Here is a 17,852-nt window from a genome sequence, read left to right as displayed (position 1 = left end):
TTATTACTAATTACTAGTTACTAATTTACTAACTAATTTCTTTTTTAATTACTAATTATTAATACTAATTACTAATAGAAAAAAACCCTTAGTAATTAGTAATTAGTAATTACTATTACTAATTACTAACGATTTTGCAACCCTGCCCCTACAATCGACTTAACATTCCTTGGCTAGGTTTCCGCTTCTGTAATGGAACTAACGCCAAACCTTGTGCATCCCGTCGAGAACGTTTTCTGGCGCACGCCTAACCCGGTTTCGGTCGAGAGCTATGGCCACAGGGTTCTGTGACCCGTTCTGGGTGAGTCTGGAGCGAGTGGCGTGCCTCCCGAACATCTCCGAGTGCGTTTGGGGGGAGGGAGTTCCTGTCTGGAATGACCGGAGCGAATTACGGTGCTCCCGTGAAAAGACACCCTTGGTGAAGGACAATTTAAAGAGATTGACCACCACGAGATTTGTTTCGATCGGTCCCCTCATTGTCTAAGCCCAGTGACAATTTCACTTCTTTCATCATGCCTCACATTCATGATAAAGCTGTTATCAATGGCATTAATGGCCACACGGATGACTATGAGCCTGTCAATGTCATCATCCCCATTGGTGGTATCGGCTCTCGCTTCGCCAAGGAAGGATACCGTTTCCCAAAGCCCCTCATCAACATCGTTGGGCAGCCAATGCTTCTGTGGTTGATCGAGAATCTCAGCCTCCGCCCCAAAGACACTCTATGGATCGCTGTGAATGAGCAGATTGACCATGAGTTCAGAATCGGTCAGCTCGTCAGCAAGAACTTTCCAAAGGTTAACTTGAAGCTCTTGTTGTTGAGGCATCAAACGAAGGGTGCTAGTGAGACTGTAAGTAAATCACCAATCATCACTTTCGCCCAAATGATCATGGCCTAACCTGCCTCCCCCGCCTTAGCTATACATGGTCACTCAGAGCATGACCAAGGAGCACTTGCAACACCGAACAGTATCTCTCGATTGCGACACGATTTATTGGAATGACATCTTGTCATCTGTGCGCAAGCTACCGAGCGGTCACGGCGGCTGCTTCTACTTCATCGACCACGGCGACAAGCCCATCTTCTCTTATATCCAGACAGAAAACGAATCGTAAGTCTCCCGTCCCATTCTTAACTTACCTCCCGATGCTGACTACTATGGCCAGGCCCGGTGCAGAGCGAATCGTCGACATCCAAGAGAAGAAAGCCATCAGCAACAAGGCCAACACGGGAGCCTACGTCTTCCCCTCCGCCGCCGATCTCAAGACCTGGGCCGCCGAGAACCTCGACATGAAACATCCCGACGGCGCTGAAGTCGGCGAGTACTACACCTCACAAGTCATCTCCATGATGGTCCAAAGCGGCGTTCCCTTCATCGGCTTGCCTCTCTTGAAGAAGGACTTTGCTGTAGTTGGCACCCCAGAGCAGCTACAGGAGCTCCTCGCTGCCCTCAAGAAAGACAACCATAGCATGCCCGCCACTTTGAAGAAGCGCAGGTTCTGCTTCGACTTGGACATGACCCTCGTGGGAGTCCCCGCCGTCTCGGGGGATTACTCGACATGCCCGCCCATCTCCAAGAATATTCGCCTCGTGCAGCAACTGTACAAGGCTGGCCACTACATCATCATCGTAAGTACAGCATATTCACCGTCCTGCTTATATACTAACATCCTCCCAGCAAACAGCTCGCAGAATGAAGACTCACTCTGGCAATCCCGGCAGGGTCCTCGCCGACGTCGGCCTCGTCACCTTCAAGCAACTCTCAGACTACGAGATTCCCTACCACGAGATCAACTTCGGCAAGCCCTACGCCGACGTGTACGTCGACGACCTGGCCGTCAACGCCAATCTCGACACCGCACGTGAACTCGGCTGGATCCTCGACGAGCCCGAAGTCACACCTCGTCTCGGCCAAGTCCGTAGAAGTTCTGCCGAGGATGTCAAGAAGGCGGGTATGATTGCTGCGCGCGACTTCAACACTGTCCAGATCATCAGAGACAAGGTCATCAAGTCGAGCAAATCTGAGGCTATCCTCGGTGAGCTGTACTTTTACGCTCACATGCCGCCTACACTGTCTCGTATCTTCCCCTCTGTTTACAGCGTGGATTACATCCCCGCTACTTCAACCTACAGCATCACCATGGAGAACCGTCGCGGGCGCACATTCTCTCATCTCCTCGTCGGCCGCTCCATCACCAAAGGTCGACTAACCAAATTCCTCGAGACCCTGCACACTATCCACACTGCACCAAATACCACTTCACAGCCCGTCTTGGACGTCCCCGAAGCGCTAGATGCCAAGTTTGCACCAAAGGCGCCTGGTGATCACCCCATCAACATCTACGCCAACTACGGCACCAAACTGCGCAGCCGATATTACCAGCATCGTGATCGCTACGATGCGCTGGGTCCATTAGCTGCCTCGCTGTTTGCGCGGCTGGATGAGTTCCTCGATACTTATGAGGCTGAGGAGAAGGGCGTTCACGCCAATGTCATCCACGGTGATCCCGTGTTTAGCAACGCCATCATTTCAGATGATGAGAGAACCGTTAGCTTCATCGATGTGCGGTGCCAGCTGGAGAATTACCTTACTCCCGAGGGCGACATCAACTATGATCTCGGCAAGGTGTTGCAGTCACTATGCGGATATGACTACATTCTCTTCATGAGTGCGAATAACTATGACCTCACAGGGGCGCTGGAAGATGATAAGCCGCTCTTGGATGAGGCAGATACTGAGCTGTTGAATGAGCTGCAGGAACAGTTCTTTGACTTCCTCAAGAATAACTATTCCGTGAGGCTACATCGCAAGACATTGTTCCGCGTCACGGCCTCTCTATTCTTCAGCCTTATTCCTCTGCACCGAAAGGAGTTAGGAGCTGTATTTCTACGCATGTGCAAGGAGACGTTGGACAAGGCGGGTGGTATTGGTTATTAACTCTGTCTGTAGCATCATTAATGTATATTTATTTCCTCTCCAACTAAAATTGGTAGTCCTTGATAGATAGGCGGCTATACTAAACACTTTCTTCATTCTTGTCTTCTTGTATGTGTACTAAGTTGAGGTCTGTGCCTGCATAATTGACAGAAACATGTATCTGTCCACAGTGTCGCTAGATGGGACAGGCCAGTTTACGACAGTCACTAAAGGCAGTCAGATATCTAAGAGAGAATGCAGTAGTGCCAAGAGACTTTTATTTGATTCAAGCTGAGTAAATAATTCAGTCCAAACTTTGCAGCCAATGCGAAAACCTTTCTGCTGAAATAAACTTCTAACGTAAATGTAATTCGATACCAAGACAATACACCACATAGGAACTCCAATTTTAAGACAATATTGCACACCGAGGGTATCATCTAAGTCAATCCTTGTCGACACAGCTCGTGATTCGTTGCTCCGCCTACTGCTGGGCAAGTGTTGCGTAGCTGACCTTTTAAATAAACGATGGTATGGAATAGCTAAGTAAGCTTTCTCCAATGAGCAAGTTTGCGTCAATTCTCAAACACAAATGGAGATGACCAACTTGGCTGGCGTAGAGAGCCTGTCTCCGCGATAATGACTACCAGAACGACTTCTTAGAGCGTCTATGGTTCGCTTTCTTGGCAGGCTCTCTGAGAGAATACCCATGAGAGAAAGGTTTATGGGCAGGCTGTGAGAAGGTTTGTTGTGGAGCTGCTCTGCTGCCAAAGTGAGAAGGCTCGGGGCTGGCAAAGGAGACATTGGGAGTGTTCCTCAGCGAGTGACCGTGTTTGAAATGCTTTTTAGACTGGGGTGGCGTCCACGGTGTTGGTGCAGCCGCACTGGAAGCCTCGGGGTAGGTGAAGGAGACATTGCGAGTGTCCCTCAACGAGTGGCCCTGTTTGAAATGCTTCTTCGATGGAGGTGGCGTCCACGCCATTGGCGCAGCCGCACTGGAAGGCTGCGAGAAGGTTTGAGGAGCGTGCGAGAACGCTGCTCGTGCAGCTGCTACGCCCAGGTCAGAGCCTTGGCTGTAGCAAGAATGGCTAGGTGGAGAGGACTCTGGGACACCAACAAGACCCATCTTCTTCTTCTTGGGGGGATCTCGGAGAGAATACCCGCCTCTGAAATGCTGAGTCTCCCTCATGGTGTACCCACGGTTGAAATGGGTAGGAGGAGCTTGATATTGGGGTCCAGCTTGATAATGACCGGTTGGCTGAGATGGATTGTTACCCATGTTGAAGGTATTGAGAAAGTGTTTGAGATGTGATGTTATTGTGTGGCTAGGTGTTTCAAGATGGATCCTGTAACAACAGAGCTGATAGAAAGTGTTGGTGCGTTTGTGTGTGTACCAACGAGTCGAAGGTAGGATGAAAGGATGAGTGACTGCAAGTGTTTGCCTATGTGTGTATAGCAGAGAGAGACAGACAGACAAAGTATGTGTGAGTTGTGAGTAAGAAAGTCAGTGAGGGCGTGATGAAGTCAGTGTCTGCGGTATGTGTGTAGCAAAGAGAGGGAGACAGTCAGAGTAGAACTCAGTGTCTGCTTTTGTGTAGGCACTCAAGGCAAGGCAGAGAGTGGAGACTTGAGTGTCAGAGAAGTGCACTTGGAACAGAAGATCTGAGTAATCCTGACTTGGCAGATTCAAGCTGAGTGTCCAAGTGTGTGCTAAGGAGGAAAGAAAGTAAGGCAGAAAGAAAGGGCACGACTGCCGTTTTATACCCCGAAGGCGAGCAAGAGTGATGTGGGGGAAGTTTAAACTTGAATTATAAAAACAGTGTTTATTTACCTCAAGCGGAATACAGATATTACAGGAACAGCGTATTTGGTGGCAAGAAACCATGATTTCACTGAAGGTTTAGTAAACACAGCTACAATGACTTTAATCCCGGAAAGATTGGACGATATTGCTCAGCCAATGTAACTCTCTTTGAGGTCCTCGGCTTCGGATTTGCTGACTATAGGGCCGATTTCCTGGCAAATCACTCTTTTTCTAGGCAAAATCGATTTGGATTCGAGTAGGCGGAGCAGGTTTGGGTGGATTGGCTGTGGGCATATTCCAGGCCGCATCCTGTCTCAGGGGGATTTGCTCGAAGAGCATGCCCGTGTTTCGAATGTTTGAAGTACCCATTCTGGAAATGTTCTGTATGATGTCGAGGTTGATATTCAGACTTGGATCTACCGCAATACCTCTTGAAAGACCTGTGGGAGTGTCTAAGTTGTGATGTTGTGTGATTGGGTGCATCAGGAGGGATGATGGAACAGTAGAGTTGAGAGAGCTGATGAGGTGAAACTAACAGAAAGTGTTAGTGCGTTTGTGTATGCAAAGACGAGCCCACGATAGGTTGACCGTAGATAGGTTAAGAGCAGGCTTCCGCGATATATGTGTGCAGTGAGCACAGAAGACGGAGTCAGAGCTTGCAATTGGTCTGATAGATGCTATGGCATTCACGCTGTGTGAGTTCTGACACGGTAGCTTTCCTTCTGTACATCTGACCCCATTACGATTGGAAGGCTAAATGAACTTTGCTTCAGATATAAAGCCTATAAAAATGTCTCTAAAAACGTTTCCAAATCTTAGAGTCGAGGCTATCAATCAACTGGTCAATTTAGCCTTCATCACCGCCTGATGTTCCGAAGCTTATCACCTGTCAGCCAATGCAAAGTTCGCTAACGTATAGGGAAGCCTGAGTCTAAATATTTTGCGGTGACAGCCCAATCAGGTTCGTCTCGATAGACGGACTCTGGAAGTTTAAGTCGCCGCACGACTTCAAGACGAGACGTATCATCATAAGAACCATTAAGAGTTCCAAGGAACCTTCATCCTCTCTTATCAGTCCGGTGCCTATTTGCCGTAGTATTGGTATTGAGGAATTTTACTACATACACGGATGTTGTTTATGGTTTGCGAGATTCAGGGTTTCCCCTTGATGTGTGGTGCCATTGGGCTTCAAAAGGCTAGAACGGCGACCAAATGCGATTTTTCTTAACTACCGCCGGGTGGCGATCTCCTTGGACAGTGAACGAATCAAACTTCTCAAGGCCGTCATTGAGTCTTTTTAGTTCTTCCTTCTTACTCGATCTGGCCTCTTCCAACACGGGCTCGAATCTTTTATGCCTTGAAGTTGAGTAGTGAGTCAATCCTTCAAGGTCTGTTTACTCATCAAGACGACCAACCCCTTGCTCGGTTGTTATCATTCTCAAAACCTTGAGGGCCACAAACTCTTTACCTGGAACAGTCTGTAGCTGCTCTTTGCCGACATTATCCATCCTGGGAACATCGATCTCGGTTGACTCGGTACTGCTCGTCTCGGAGTGTGACCAATGACTTTACCCAAGCTCATACAACCTATGGTTCCAGTTACATTGCCTTCCAATTGTTACATACTTCGGACAGCACAAGGAAATGCACTGGCAGGTGCGCTTAACGTAGTCCCCACGCTCAAATCTTATGTATAGGCTTGAGGAGATGTTTAAAATATCCAGACCTGTATCCTTAATGGCGAGAAGTCTTAGATTAACTTCTCACAGTCGAGTAAGTAAAGAAAAGATTTATATTAATTTAGTATAAATTTACCAGACCTTTGGTTGTCAATTCCTCACCAGTGAACATGAGTTCGCAAGCCCAGGAAGGTGAAAGGCCAATCAGCCTTTCAGACGTCTCTTCTGCTTTAGCCATTCGGCTCCATTCTAAACCGTACACTTTTATGGCCCATGTAACGTCCAAGACAGCAGGCTTGGATCTCCAGCCGACGCATGTCGGTGATCTTATTAGACGTGGGGCAGTCAATTGCGGCTAGCAAAGTCGATAGTGTCCTCTCCTCGGCCTCTCACTGGGTTCCCAGGTTCTCAAACACTAGTCCCTGAGTTAGTGGACGGCTACCAGATGCAACCTCCCGTCGTCGTCACCCCTTTGGCGGAGGACAAATAAAACTCTCTCTGTGCGCAATTGCTGTTTTTTTGGTCTCTGATTTGTCACTCGCTTTGTCTTCCCGTCATTCGTTCAATCTCTATAGGCAACATGCGTTTCACAGTGTTTTGTGCAGCTGCTTTGGCGGCAAGTCCAGCGTTCGCTAGCGTTTGTAAGCCTCGCTCTTCAAGGGACTCAAGTCAGTAAAACTCTTTGCGATGAGACTGATTGAACATGACTCACATCATTACAGCCACCACTACTACTGTTGAGTCTGCCACCTCAAACCTCCCGTCTACCACGAATACCGAGCCTCAGACTACTACAACGGGGCTCGCGACAGCCACTTCCGTCGACCTTTCGCGCACCATCGAAACCTCAACCTCAAATGATGACTCCACGGCAGCAACCACTGCCCCAACAACTTCATTAGCAGAGACCACCGATCTCGAAGTATCCGTTGCTACAACCACGACCACTGAAGCCACCACAACCGAAGCAGCCTTCGAACCAATTCCTACCTTCGACGTTGTTGGAAAAGGCGCTCAAGTGGATGGCCAATACCTGCTAGGATACCAATCAGCTGGCTTCTTTGTTGGGTGGCAATACCCATCTACTAACTACCGTCTGACCTTTTCTATCGACTCAACGACCAACAGAGCTATAGACGTCAACGGAAACATCTTGTGCATTCAATATGGAACGGATGGGATGCCAGATTGCTCAGGACTTGTAGTAACAATATGCTCAACCAGCCAGACTATGCCTTGGTTACATGCGAGCAAACGCGCGATCAGGAGCTTGACTGCTCCGTCCCTGCGAAAACCTGTACCCTTGACTTTGATACTCTTGAAACGACTTGTACTACGCTCACAGGGACGTATGATAACTTCTACACATACTCTGGGAGGCAGGATGGGATATTCTTGGCAATGGCGGGGGCTACCAATCCTGGTGCGAACTACCAGGCTGTCGTGCTTGGAATCACACCCAACGAGTCGAAATAAGACTGCGGTCAGATTTCGGAGCTGTATACATGACTCGCGGCAAGATGCAGAATGAAAACGCCACACTGATTGTCCAGACAAGATTTTGCATCGACTTGCTCATTGAATAGGCGTTGAGAGAATCCACAAAGGTCCATTTATTACTAGACTATTGCATCACCTAACGTCACGGGGATAGTCACTGAAGAATAGCGTCATCTTACTCAGATCAAGATCAGGGAAGAAACCCCCGCCAAATTTGCGGGCGTCGTCGCCAAGCGTAGAAATGAGGCCCACGGCAAATCGCCACTAGATTATGTCAGTATTCCAACTTCTCTACAACAGCACGAATCTCTTGACTTGCCTGTGGGACGTTGTTCCTCTTATCATGGTAGACCAACCAGCGCTTAGTCTTCTCGTGGTTCAGACTGTATTGAAAGGAATTATCAACAACGACCGTCAGATCATCTCCCGGCACACTCTTGCTCCTGAGAGAGTCGAGATACGTCGTCTGTATAAATATGACGCTCTCTTCATTGCCTGGCGAATTTTCAGTATGGGGAGTTCATTAAGGCTTTTATTGCATTCGTACCTTGATCTTTGTTGAAGAAAGGAACTGCGTAGTACTGTGCTGTGCGATCGGAGAAGTGCAAGGTCCATTCTATCTTAACCTCTGTGGTTGTAAGCTGGTCAGCGGGGATGAAGATCTTGTTTCCCTTTTCGAGGACCATTTCGATAGACACGTAACGTAACGTGACTTGTGCGGTGAAAAAAGATTTTGGAAGATAGGCAATTGCTGAAGGATAATGTATGAATTGTGCGGAGTCTATATAGGTTCGGGTCAGCGTCTAAAATACAGCGAAATATTCGCTTCGAAGTAGAAATCGTGGCTGGCTGACAGCTTAAACCAACAAAGATAAGTCAGCCTTGACTGGCTGATTATTGAAAGTACATACCAATCAGCTTCTCGTGAGTGGAGAGTGATCTTCTCAAGTGGTTGTCTGGAGCTATTGAGGCTTTGGTCTCGATTCCAATGTCTCAGCCATATTGGAATTTAGCGTGTCTGGGCAGACCATTTGGTAGTAAGTGGCTTAGCTGAGGTGCGACACTATTTAATTTACAGCTCAAGATGATTATTTGCGCCTTCATCAAGTGCCAAGGTTTGTTGGTGTTCAAATGATGGGCAGCTCCAGCAACGGATGAAAAACACAAATCATCCCCTCAAATGCCAGTCATTTTCTTAATCATTTGTACCATCATTGAATATTTTTTCGTTTCCCAATCTGAGGTATCACTATTACTTCGCCGAGCAGAGACTTCTAAGAGACACCATCAATGCCAACCAAAAGGCTACCCGGCTATTGGAGTGTCTACAACAGTGCTGTCCAGGTCTGAAAACCACCATGAAAACTGGATCATATTGTCAATAACATGCACTATCTACCCTAGCTTTCTGACGCGGTGATCATAGATGAGTACAATCGCTGAGATAAGAAACTGAAGGCCAGCTGAGCTAAAGCGACCTTTACTCTCAGGCAGTCCAAGTTTCCGGATAGTAGAGACCGTTAGGCTGAAGCGGTTTTGGTCTTGCTGAACCTCCAAGGCTTGATCTTCCTCTCGAAAAGCTCATCGACCTCAGCCGCAGTTCGTCTAGCGCGTGTTAGTGCTCTGTATACTCCTTGATGTTCTGTGACTTACCCAGATGTATCGGGAAGTAGAAGCCATGTGCCGATAAGGAAGGGCAGTCCGGCACCAGCGTAGAACCAGCCAGTCTTGAAGCCCCAGTTCCACTTGTTGGCGTTGACCATGTATGGAGTGAGCAAATTCATGACGACTCCAGCAACGCAAGTGCACGCAGCACCAAAGCCGGCTGTATAAGGTCGAAGACGCAGAGACGAGATCTCAGCTATGAAGCCCCAACCAGCAGCACCGTTAGAGATCATCCCAACATCTGAAGACTGTCAGTATCACAGCCGGACTATTGGATAGAGAAAGAGACTTACTCCAAAGGCATACGAAGAGAACAAAGATGTTCGAAGTCACGTTTGTTCTGGGAATCAGACCGAGAATTCCGATGACCACACAGGATGTCCATGAAAGCGTCGTGGCGTAGCATGAGATGCGGCGTCGTCCAATCTTATCAGCTACCAGAACAACGATCAATAGGGTGGTGATATTGATGGAAGACGTGATGCATTTGATCGTAAAGGGGTCAGCCAGGCCGGCTTGCTGGAAGAAATAGGTTCCAAAGGTCGCAAAAAGTGTAAGGCCGATGAATTGCTGGGTCAGATTCGGCCACAGCGAGATAACAGTTCGAAGACCATCGATTCCACGAAAGATGGCATACCAGTGCTCCTTCTTCTGCTGAGCCGCAACTTCTCTTTCATGCTCAAAGGTCTGCACGATGATCTGATACTGATGCTCTTCATCATAGTCGACGACGCCGCGATTGAGCCTGAGCAGCTGCTTCTTGGCGCCTTCTGCGTTACCGCGGCTGACGCACCAAGCAGGCGACTCTGAGAGAAAGACGTAAATGATACACATAATGCTGATTTGAGCCCATTGGGTGTAAATAGGTGTGAGCCAAATGTTGGGGTTCTTTCGGTTCAGTAGCTGCAGGGCGATGTAGGCGAAGAAAGATCCAATAGTCCACCAGAGACTGTAGCACATGAGAAGGCCTCCGCGGATACGGGTAGGTGCGCACTCGGAGATATAGACGGGCAGAGTCGATTGAAGGGAGCCGACTCCGACACCCGCGAGGAGCTTAGCTGCGAGCCAAACGGGCCAAGTCCTGGCTAGAGTCTCGCACAAGACACTGCTGACAAGGATAGTCCAGTAGGTCCACATAGCAGTCTTGCGGCCATATCTATCAGATAGGAAGGGAATCGTCAACATGCCGATGATTTGACCGACGGACATGATGGAGCTCCAACCAGCTAGGATTGGAGCCGTGAGGTATTCGTCTCCGTCGGTGTTGGTAGCAGTCGCAAATTGATGGACGAAGCCTTTGTTGGCGATGATGCTGCCGTTGATACTGGCTCGGATTAGCATGACATGTGCATAGTAAAAGAGATGGAAGAAACGCACCCGATCTGATATCCATCGGTAGCAGCGCTGAAAGCAGCGGCGAAACAAAACGCCGTAGCAACTTTGAAGACCTTGACGGTTTGCCATAAGCTCAGGTTCTCGTAGCCCGAGGAAAGCTGGCCTTCTTGGACTTTGACGTCGGAAGCTTTGAAGGCTTGTTCGACGTGAAATTCGCCGACTTCATCATCGAGCTTGGAGGTGTCAACTTGTTGTTTAGACTTGATGGAGGACATGTTGGCTGTTGTTGATGAATGGCGAGGATGTGTGAGTGATGTAGATCAACAGGCTGTCGGGTGCATGCCTTTAAGTATTCTCGTCTGATCCGACAATATGGATCTAATGTTTTTTCCCCATGGGGTTGTCGAAAGGGTTTTGCACGAGATGTCGGGGAGATTTACCGGGGGCAAAGGTCACGGACTATAGTCTGTTCTTTGAGTGGTGGCAGCTGATGCAACGGTATGGGGTACACAGGTAGGATCACGGGCGTCAAAGAGGCTGCATAGCTCTGGTTAATACTTTAGCCGTGTGGTCCAGTTGGGCTACTGATGTTGTGAAGGGTTGAATTGTGCGATCGATTTTCGCAAATGCTTTTCCTACTGGATCTTACCGTGAAGCTAGTGCAGAAATATTGAAGCGTTTGCTCAGTGGCGGCTCTAGAACTCTGATGTTGTCCAAATGTGGTGCTAACTTCGGGGAGCCTCCCCGACCACCAATCAGATCCAGATGGTGATGGGCATCAATTCAATTCCCAGAGCCATGAAAGTGAATCTTTTATCAATCTCGGTTTATCTTGGAGCGAGAATCGTTGTTTTCGGACTTTTTCAGTCCATTGTTGTTCCCTTGGACTATTATCCTCAAGTTCGTTTCGCCCAGATACGTTGGCTATCACCATCTTCTCCAGGCAACATGGTCCAGGAAGCAAGCACTTCCGAGCCCGCAGCTCCCATGCCTCAAACCTTTGAGCGCATCGCGGACGAGCTACTCCCCAATAAGTTTCCCAGAGCTGAAAAGATTACAGCAATGCTATCTCAGCACTGTCCACAGCGTCAACCCCATTCTAGACGTCGCTGTCCTCGACCAGTATATTACCAAAGTTTCGGAAAATGGCCTGGACTGGACGACGTAGACTTGTCTTGTTGCCCTTGTTTGCGCCATCGGCGCATTGTGTCAGGACCCGCTTGTCGAAACACCAAAGACACATAATAGTTGGGACCTTGAGCATACTACGGATATTGCTTATAGGTATTGGAGCGTCGCGTGTAAAAGGCTTGGAAGGGCCATGAGTCACAATACATTGGAATCAGCCCAGTGTTTGTGTCTGGCAGGGTAAGTTCAGACGACATGTCTCTTGCGGCTCATATTTCTTCCAGAGGCAAATATACTGAACTGAGTTGCAGCATCTGGTTCATGTGCAATTTACAACCACTCGAGGCCTGGAGATATTTCACCATGGCAGGAAACTCGTGTTATTCTGCGATCTGGGCTAGGTAAGACACCATCGATCAACGACGCCCAGTCAACGCTTATACAGCTCATAGGGAATCTACCATGCCTTCCTGGCCAGGGAGCACCCCTTCCGGTCCACAAGCGATCAAGCAAAGCATCTTCTACACCGCATATAAATCAGAAGTGTACGCGAGAAGCATTGCTTGTATGTCCGCTTGCTAACAAACCTGCCCGTATATAGCGAGATTCGTTACGAGATACCCAGCTTGCCTGGCTCAATGCTCGAACACATCGAGGATCGTCTCACGTTTCCGTCGCCGCCAGCAGCGAAGTGCGTCTTTGACGAGACTATAGCTTGGTACTACTTCCTCGCTGACATTGCCGCCCGCCATTTGATCAACCGCATCGTCGACGCCAAAGTTGAGATCTCTGCGTGCCCCAGCGAAGTACAAGCCAGGTCTTTACTCCGATCATATGAGGTTTTCGGCTCACAGCTACAAGACTGGTATCTGTCCCTACCACCAGAGATATCGTTCCCGCCACCGGATGCAACTATCTGCCCCGAGACGAATATCTATAAAAGAATCCTTCGTTCGCGGTATCTCTTGATCAAGGAGCTTCTGTGTCGGCCGTTCGTACGGTTGTCTCTTAACTACGAGGTTGAACTCCATAACGCTCTAGTTGATGAGATAGTCAGTATAGCCTCTCTGGGTCTCCATTATTGTGCCTGGAGACTTAAGGCTGTGGATCGAATGAGTAAGCTTGATCATGGACTGTGGATATGGATTCGAAATAGTACATCGTGTTCCATGATACTAATTGGGGCTGCTCGGAGCATCCAATTCCGGTCCGGCACTGCGCGGCTAGTTCTTCCTGAGGATTGACGTGAGACTGTTGTTACCTTTTTGCACGGACTTGAGAAGTATTCTCACGAAACGAGAGGTGGCGTAGCTTCATGTTATCGACTTGTGGTATGGGGTCTTGATGGGTTTCAGCCAAGCTCACCAGATATCATTTAAGAGTTATAAATAGATCGCAGAGTGCTTCATTCTTGTACCTTCAGGCATCTAAGTCTAATTTATACTTTGCTCCTGTTCTTAGGCGTTCCCCATATTTGTATGATATAACAATCATGCTGATCATGGCCAGCGATACACCCGCACCAACCCTGGCCTATGGCATGAAACATCTTGGGGCCAGCAAGAGGCAAAAGCGCACCTCCAACACTCCTAAGCACTGTATTTGCCGCAGTGGCACTAGCAGCATAAGTAGGGAATGCGTCAACCAAGTAAGTGCTCACAGATGGAAACACAGTGATCATTCCAAAGCCAATCATGAATGTGCCGATAACAGGTACAAACCAAAAGACTCCATACTCGGTCGTCCATCCATAGACCAACAGACCAACAGGGATTATTGCACTGCACGGTATCATGAGAGGGAGGCGGTACTCGGGCTTGAGTTCGCCGCCTCGCGCCATTCTTCGCAGAATTGGATCTGAGACCATGCCGAAGAGTATAAGGCCGACAATTTGACCGAATCCGAAGCCTAGATAGATAAGACCGACGTTTGTGACTATGCCATATTTCGTTATGAAGGTTTCGGAGACCGTCGTGAATAGAAGATATAGAGTTCCGTAGGCGATCGCGGTCAGGAACGAGAGACCGAAGATAATCGGGGACAAGAAAAGCATCTTCAATGGGCGGGCCAGGCTTCTCTTGATGAGTTGTCGGTGCGGTGTGGCGGGCGGCAATTCTTCGGTGTGACGCTCTATTTGTAGTGCCTTAAGCTTCTTTCTCTGAAGAGTTGGAGGATGAGTCTCTTTCTGGATGAAGGCGCAGACAACAAGCACAGCTCCAGTCTGTAACAGCATATCAGTACAACCAGGACATTGAAACATCATGAACGGAGATACCCACCATTATAATAAGCAGCCAAAAGTTCCATCTCCATCCCAGACCTCTCGAGACATACGCACCAACAGCAGGCCCAAGACTCGGACCCAGCAAAACAGGCATATTCCAGATAGCCTTCAATTCCTTTTTAGCTCTCTGGATCGAGGATGTAGCCTCGTCGACTGCGATGTAAAGCTGGGAGACTTCGGCTCCAGGCACGGAGGCAGAGTTGGTGATGTCGAAGCTCACGTCCGAGGATGTGACGTTCAGCTTGTCGTATGTAAACGTGGTGTAAGATAGACCGTGGCTATTAATGTCATGTTAGTTGTGTCTTGGGCAGAGTCTTGTCTCGTCCCACTCACCCAAACGGATATAGTACGTCTCGATCGACCTTTTCGTAGTACCGATACCCAACGTAGATATCCTCACCATAGATAACACGTCCCCTCTCGCTACCAAAGTTCAAAAAGGTCGGCGTGTCTTGTATGCGGCGCGGAAACGAAAGCGGAAGTTTTCCACTCGGGCATGTTGCTCCGAACAGAACATCAGCAATGCCGTTTCCGGTCTCACTGCCAGCTAACCAAGCATGCACGTGAGTCTTTGCACTCTCAGCCCAGAGCATGCTGAACGGCGTACCGCTCTGCGTGATAACGATTGTGTCTGGAACGGCAGCCAAGACGGCCGACGCAAGCTGAGGAAGTGATCCAGGAAGATCCATATGAGCTCTGTCAAAACCCTCAGATTCTTGGTCCCTCGTCATCCCAACGCACAGAATGGTCACATCTGACTGGAGCGCTGCGGAGACGGCTTTCTGGATCCCGATTTCAGGGTCAACTGCACTCGCTAGACCAACTCTCCCTGCGCCACCGCCAAAATTGACCACGCCTGGTTTAACGAGTTTGGAAGATGGTGCGATCTCATACTCGATGGTGATGCGGTACTTCTGGCCCCGCACAAGGTGCATCTGAGCCTTTTCCTCAATGGTTCCCTTACCAAAGAAGAATGTGTCGCTTTGCTGGACAAGACTATTGTCGATCAATAGCTAGCTGACCATCGACATAGAGTCGTGCAGAGCCATAGACCGCGAGGCCGAACTCAAACAATCCTGTTTCCTGGATGACGAGATCGCCTTCTACAGATGCGTAGAAATGGTTCTCCAGCTTTGGATGCGAATAGCCCATTAGTAGCCTTGAGGAAACAGGCAGATGGCTCTCGTTTTTGATCTCGCGGTCGGGTACACTGGGTCCCTGACTGTAGAAGCGCATTCGCATACCCGGTGCTCCCTCCGGCGTGGTGATCATATCGCCCTGTAGGAGGGGGTTCCACCCATTTGCTGACGCTCCAACCTCGTACCGGACTTCAACATCAGGCGGTAGTTGGGCTACGATCCCCTCGTAGGGAGAAACAGTGTAGTAAGGCTGGAGATGGGCAGAGCCGCCTCCACAGAACGAAGTGGTCTTCATGTTTGGTCCGATCAAAGCAATGCTTTTGAAAGGTCGCTTGAGAGGAAGTTGGCCACCTTCATTCTTTAGGAGGACAACACTGTCGCCTGCAAGCTTTCGGTTGAGCTGCCTGTCTTCGGGAAAATCACGTCCACCTTCTTCTGCAGCAACAGGAGCCTTTGTGCATCTTTGGACGAACTCGAGGACATTTCGGGCTCGAATGTCTATCGTTGATCGAGATACCTTTCGGGTTGACACGGCAAGGTCGAGAAGCTGACCGCGTTGCCTCGTTGGTCCTGGTATCTCGAGATCCAGTCCTGCATTGACGGCTTCGGTGGTAGAATAAGTTCCGAACCTGCAACGAGAAATGAATGTTAGAATTAGCTGTGTCTGGAGGAGGCGGATTTGCGGCATACCAATCGCTCATGATCAAACCCTTCCACTGCCACTCTTCGCGGAGCAAAGCGTCAAGAAAGTCTCTGTTTTCTGAAACATGTTTTCCATTGACTTTGTTGTAACAAGCCATGACACCGCCCGGCGCCGCATCACTAAGCGCAATCTGGAAAGGAAGCATATGAATCTCCCTCAGCGCGCGCTCACTGGCAACAACATTGACGCCAACCCTCTCATGTTCCTGGTCATTCGCAAGCCAGTGCTTAATGACCGACACTACACCCGTAGACTGTACGCCTTTGATGTAAGCAGCAGCTAGTTTGCCCGTTGCATAAGGATCCTCTGCCATTGACTAAAAGCCACGGCCGCCGAGGGGAGAGCGCTGGATGCACACTGTAGGACCGAGCCAGCAATGCGCGCCTTTCGCTATGCCCTCGTCACCTATAAGTGTGCCTGCTTTGTATAGGAGGTCCTGGTCCCAGGTGGCTGCTAGACCGGTACCGCAGGGCAAACAGGCTGCAGGCACGCCGTCGACGAATTTGGTTCCTCGCACGCCATTTGGCCCGTCGCTGACACGCACGGATGGAACGTTGAATGCTGGGAGGGGGTTCGTGTGCCAAAAGTCTCGGCCTGGAGAAAATACGAGCCAAGTTAGAGTCGTCTAGGGCCGGGGAAGGGAATGCTTGAGTGTCACTCACCAGAGAGCAGAGATATCTTTTCAGAGACAGATGCATTTTGGAGGACATACTCAACACTAAAACAGCTGGGCACGTCATCATGGGTCGTTCGTTTCAAAACCATGGTTGTATAAAGATGTGCGTGTTGGGACGATAGAATAACTCAAGGATACACAATGCCTAAAACGGGCTAAGGCGGTTAGATACCCAACTTATATATCTTGTGAAGGATAAACATTAATGGAGTAATGCGTGTAAGACCTCAGGGATGACCCGATGGAGTCAGTCAGTGGGGGGTGACCGGGGAGTCTCCCCGACCAGCCAAGAGACATGATTAACCGAGGAACGACCCTCGCACTACCCCTTCTAACAGCTGCTTCAAGTTAGAACAGCCCCCATTCGGCTCATCAAGATACTGCTGTACCGACGCTGCACCCCGCGCGACGCAGTCCTTCCAAGTCTCAGGCAGCGTCACACTCTGCACAAGACTAAATGCTTCATCTTCTTCTGCCAGGCGCTGCGCCTTGTCAACAGCTGCCAAGATCAACGCAGCGCTTGTCGCCACTCGAATACCATACCAAGTCCCCTGATGCCGATGCCCCGCGACCTGATCGAGTTTCAAGATGCAGAAGCGAACACACTGCGATGCGTACGAGCTGATTATACCATGTAGCGAGGCTACCATCTCATCTGCCAAATGGTCCACGCAGAGTCTTACGAAAGGTCGTGAGACTAACTCACAGAGGGATATGTACCTATGCCGCAGGATAAAGACCATGGGGTCGGCAACAGCATCCGCCGTGTAGCCTTGAGGAGTGTCGAAGGGAAGATGGGCGGGAGTGATGAATGCCAGTCTGATATCTGCGACTGCATCATCTCGGCCTGAGAAATCATGCGACGCACGTGTCTCTCACTCGGAGCTAGGTTAGGCTACCTTAGTGAGTCTAGATCATTCTGTAGTCTCCCCGCAGCTGAACAGCCCCCAGGTGCAAGAAGACTTCTGATATTAAACTGAGGTGAAAAAAATGCGTAGTCAAGATTTTCTAAATCTATACT

At 49.3% G+C, this 17,852-nt stretch overlaps 7 protein-coding genes across 7 annotated transcripts; 3 read left to right on the top strand and 4 right to left on the bottom strand.

The window, feature by feature from the left end:
- Positions 1-512: 512 nt before the first annotated feature.
- On the top strand, positions 513-2,939 carry FSUBG_11944 (capsule biosynthesis phosphatase; the record flags this gene model as incomplete). Its single annotated transcript, XM_036676681.1, has 4 exons — positions 513-851; positions 919-1,112; positions 1,168-1,630; positions 1,680-2,939. The coding sequence occupies 4 exons, from the start codon at positions 513-515 to the stop codon at positions 2,937-2,939; spliced, it is 2,256 nt and encodes a 751-aa protein (XP_036532599.1).
- A 622-nt stretch (positions 2,940-3,561) lies between these two features.
- On the bottom strand, positions 3,562-4,197 carry FSUBG_11943 (uncharacterized protein; the record flags this gene model as incomplete). Its single annotated transcript, XM_036676680.1, has 1 exon — positions 3,562-4,197. One exon carries the CDS (start codon positions 4,195-4,197, stop codon positions 3,562-3,564), a length of 636 nt encoding a protein of 211 aa, XP_036532598.1.
- A 2,784-nt stretch (positions 4,198-6,981) lies between these two features.
- On the top strand, positions 6,982-7,877 carry FSUBG_11942 (pyruvate decarboxylase; the record flags this gene model as incomplete). Its single annotated transcript, XM_036676679.1, has 3 exons — positions 6,982-7,042; positions 7,124-7,556; positions 7,607-7,877. The coding sequence occupies 3 exons, from the start codon at positions 6,982-6,984 to the stop codon at positions 7,875-7,877; spliced, it is 765 nt and encodes a 254-aa protein (XP_036532597.1).
- A 298-nt stretch (positions 7,878-8,175) lies between these two features.
- FSUBG_11941 (uncharacterized protein) lies at positions 8,176-8,587 on the bottom strand (the record flags this gene model as incomplete). The annotated part of the gene is made up of 2 exons (XM_036676678.1): positions 8,176-8,396; positions 8,449-8,587. The coding sequence occupies 2 exons, from the start codon at positions 8,585-8,587 to the stop codon at positions 8,176-8,178; spliced, it is 360 nt and encodes a 119-aa protein (XP_036532596.1).
- An 834-nt stretch (positions 8,588-9,421) lies between these two features.
- On the bottom strand, positions 9,422-11,176 carry FSUBG_11940 (maltose permease; the record flags this gene model as incomplete). Its single annotated transcript, XM_036676677.1, has 4 exons — positions 9,422-9,506; positions 9,555-9,807; positions 9,860-10,890; positions 10,944-11,176. 4 exons carry the CDS (start codon positions 11,174-11,176, stop codon positions 9,422-9,424), a joined length of 1,602 nt encoding a protein of 533 aa, XP_036532595.1.
- Positions 11,177-12,392: 1,216 nt separating this feature from the next.
- FSUBG_11939 (transcriptional regulatory STB4) lies at positions 12,393-13,273 on the top strand (the record flags this gene model as incomplete). The annotated part of the gene is made up of 3 exons (XM_036676675.1): positions 12,393-12,430; positions 12,482-12,574; positions 12,631-13,273. 3 exons carry the CDS (start codon positions 12,393-12,395, stop codon positions 13,271-13,273), a joined length of 774 nt encoding a protein of 257 aa, XP_036532594.1.
- Positions 13,274-13,467: 194 nt separating this feature from the next.
- On the bottom strand, positions 13,468-16,920 carry FSUBG_11938 (beta-glucosidase K; the record flags this gene model as incomplete). Its single annotated transcript, XM_036676674.1, has 7 exons — positions 13,468-14,250; positions 14,309-14,591; positions 14,647-15,299; positions 15,343-16,081; positions 16,143-16,471; positions 16,514-16,749; positions 16,818-16,920. 7 exons carry the CDS (start codon positions 16,918-16,920, stop codon positions 13,468-13,470), a joined length of 3,126 nt encoding a protein of 1,041 aa, XP_036532593.1.
- Positions 16,921-17,852: the final 932 nt, after the last annotated feature.

The sequence above is a fragment of the Fusarium subglutinans genome (assembly GCF_013396075.1).
Source record: "Fusarium subglutinans strain NRRL 66333 chromosome Unknown NRRL66333_c0000241, whole genome shotgun sequence".
Classification (NCBI taxonomy): Eukaryota; Fungi; Ascomycota; class Sordariomycetes; order Hypocreales; family Nectriaceae; genus Fusarium; species Fusarium subglutinans.
This window is presented reverse-complemented; position numbering and strand designations above follow the sequence as displayed.